The sequence below is a fragment of the Passer montanus genome, unplaced genomic scaffold, assembly GCF_014805655.1.
Source record: "Passer montanus isolate IOZ18808 unplaced genomic scaffold, ASM1480565v1 scaffold3, whole genome shotgun sequence".
NCBI classification, from domain to species: domain Eukaryota; kingdom Metazoa; phylum Chordata; class Aves; order Passeriformes; family Passeridae; genus Passer; species Passer montanus.
This window is the reverse complement of record NW_024367707.1, coordinates 7,131,145-7,133,665: the sequence shown is the minus strand read 5'-3', so window position 1 is coordinate 7,133,665 and position 2,521 is coordinate 7,131,145. Positions and strand designations below refer to the sequence as shown.

The 2,521-nt window shown below is 48.5% G+C and overlaps 1 protein-coding gene across 2 annotated transcripts in view; it reads left to right on the top strand.

Annotated features, from left to right (window-relative positions):
* The first annotated feature begins 1,322 nt into the window (after positions 1 to 1,322).
* The window catches only part of TXLNG (taxilin gamma), a 25,113-nt gene continuing 23,914 nt past the window's right edge, over positions 1,323 to 2,521 (top strand). Inside the window, exon 1 of one of the 2 annotated variants that reach the window (XM_039714286.1) lies at positions 1,323 to 2,513. In XM_039714286.1, coding sequence (XP_039570220.1) covers positions 1,686 to 2,513 — 828 coding nt within the window. In that variant the 5' untranslated portion in view covers positions 1,323 to 1,685. The remainder of the gene's footprint in view (positions 2,514 to 2,521) is intronic. The other variant, XM_039714285.1, reaches the window with a different exon arrangement.

Sequence of the window (2,521 nt, the reverse complement as noted above, 5' to 3'; positions counted from 1 at the left end):
TTTCCCATACTGTTGACATGCACTTTATTGGCAAGTGCATTTTTGAGGGAAAGCATGTTCACATGAGCATGAGAAGAAACACAGGGAGAGAATGCAAAATGTAATTTAAAATACTAGAAGTAATTGTTTTCATTCAGTTTCTCATTTTTATTCTCCAGAGGACAACAGCACTGCAGGCAAACAGTGCACCAGAGATCTGAGTGCTGATGGTACCTCTCGCACTACACCTGCATCAGCTATCCTCAAAAAAACCTGAACTTTAGAAATCTGACTTACTAGGAAGAGTATCTTTCTTCACAAAATAATTATAATTGATCTGTATCACTTTATCAGCAGAAAAAAACCCTAAAACATACAGTTCATGTGTGAAAAGCATTACAGCTGGAAATACATTCTCCAAAATTTGATATTTTTGAAGAAAACTTTGTTCTCCTTGACAGAGCAGCCTTGTGCCTGCTTCTGCTGCACAAGGTATGCTGACTTCCCAGGCACCCCAATTCACCAAGACAGAGCTCACAATTAATTTCATTACAGACAGCAAGAACTCTGGTTTTTGATTCCAAGTAGTTCGTATTTGCAATCAATCTTCATTCCATTCAAAAGTGTCAGAGAGGGGAACAGTGCAAAAGTAATTTACGTTTTGTAAATTATGTTTTAAACATATATATATATATATATATATAAAATGTTTGGGAGAAATTTAAAGTAATCTTAAAGCCCTATTTAAGGGTTTCATAAGCTATCTAGGAGGGATCAAACAGATTCATGTGTGAAAAGCATTACAGCTGGAAATACATTCTCCAACATCTGATATTTTTGAAGAAAACTTTGTTCTCTTTGACAGAGCAGCCTTGTGCCTGCTTCTGCTGCACAAGGTATGCTGACTTCCCAGGCTCACAATTAATTTCATTACAGACAGCAAGAACTCTGGTTTTTGATTCCAAGTAGTTCGTATTTGCAATCAATCTTCATTCCATTCAAAAGTGTCAGAGAGGGGAACAGTGCAAAAGTAATTTACGTTTTGTAAATTATGTTTTAAACATATATATATATATATATAAAATGCTTGGGAGAAATTTGAAGTAATCTTAAAGCCCTATTTAAGGGTTTCATAAGCTATCTAGGAGGGATCAAACAGAGCATGTTTGATGAATGGATCTCTTGCCATTCTCAAATGGAAGAGATGCACAGGAAAAATACTAAAACCACAAAATTCTGCTGGGGAAGAGGAGTGGGCCATCTTCCTTTTTCCAGAATTTTTACTAGTATTACACGTTTGTAAAATAACAAGTGTTGGGAGGGGGTGGGCAAAACTTCCATGTAAAGATCAGGATGGTACAAAAAAAATGTAAAATTATTTTTCATCTTGTAATTAACAGTGGAACACTTACTAGAGTAAGTTTAGATTTAAGATGTAAGGACAAGATATTTTAAGCAGTTACTGCCCTGCTGAAGTGACTTTATTCAACACTGACACGTGACTTATTCTCTGAAGTGCTAAGCGCTTAGGGAGGTTTAGAGTGATATTTTTATTCAGTAACTCCGAAGTTTCCGTCATATATGGGAGTGGGCAAGTTTATTTTCCCGGAAAACAGGAACATATGTAATGTAACTCTAGGATTTTTGCTTCCAGCAGTTTTAAGTTCTCCCCCCGCAGCGCCGACAGCCGGGCCCCAGGTGCGCACATGGCGCGGACGGGAGCGCAGGTGGAATCCTGCAGCTTCACTCTCCGCTCCGCGTGTGGAATCCCAGTTTCCACAGACGATCCTGCACCCCGGTGCCCCCGAGCAGGAGGAGCCGGGGGCGGGCGGTGGCTCACACGGGCATCCCCCGGGAAGCGCTGCCTGCAGCCCCGGCTGCTCCGCACGGCAATTCCCGGCACGACTTCCTTGCGCAATTCGCTCTCCCCGAACGCACGCCCGCCCCAGTTTTCCCGCAGAAGCAGCAGCCGAGTATCGCTGAGTATCTCCAGGGAGCCTCCCTGGCTGGAGATATTCCAGCACCTCTGGGATGGCCCCGCTCGAGCAGGTTGGACCAGGTGCCCCGCTCCGCTCCCCTCCAACCTGACGCACTCCTTGATTCTGCTGATCCTGGCCGCCCCGCCCCCTGCCCCGTCACGGACACGCCGCTGTGTTGGCCCCGACTTCAGAGCCGTGACCGAGGCAGGAACAGAGCCGAGGGAAGGGACGGGACGGGACCGGCCGTCACTGACGCCCCGGGCCGTGCCGTGTCCCCGCGCCTCGACGGACGGACTACAACTCCCGGCACGCCCCGCGGCAGGGAGAGCGCGAGCCCCTCACGTGAGCCGTAGAGCTGCGCGGCGATTGGCTGCGAGCGGGAGGGAGGCGGGCCCCCGGGGAGCACTTCCGGTGCCCCGCGCTCGGCACTTGTTTGGATGCTGCCGTCACATCATGGCGACGCGCGGGGGCGGCGGCGCGGCGGGACCGACCCGGCGGAGCTCGAGCCTCGGCAGCGGCGGCGGAGACGCGGCGGCCCCGAGCGGCACCCCCGAGGTGAGGCG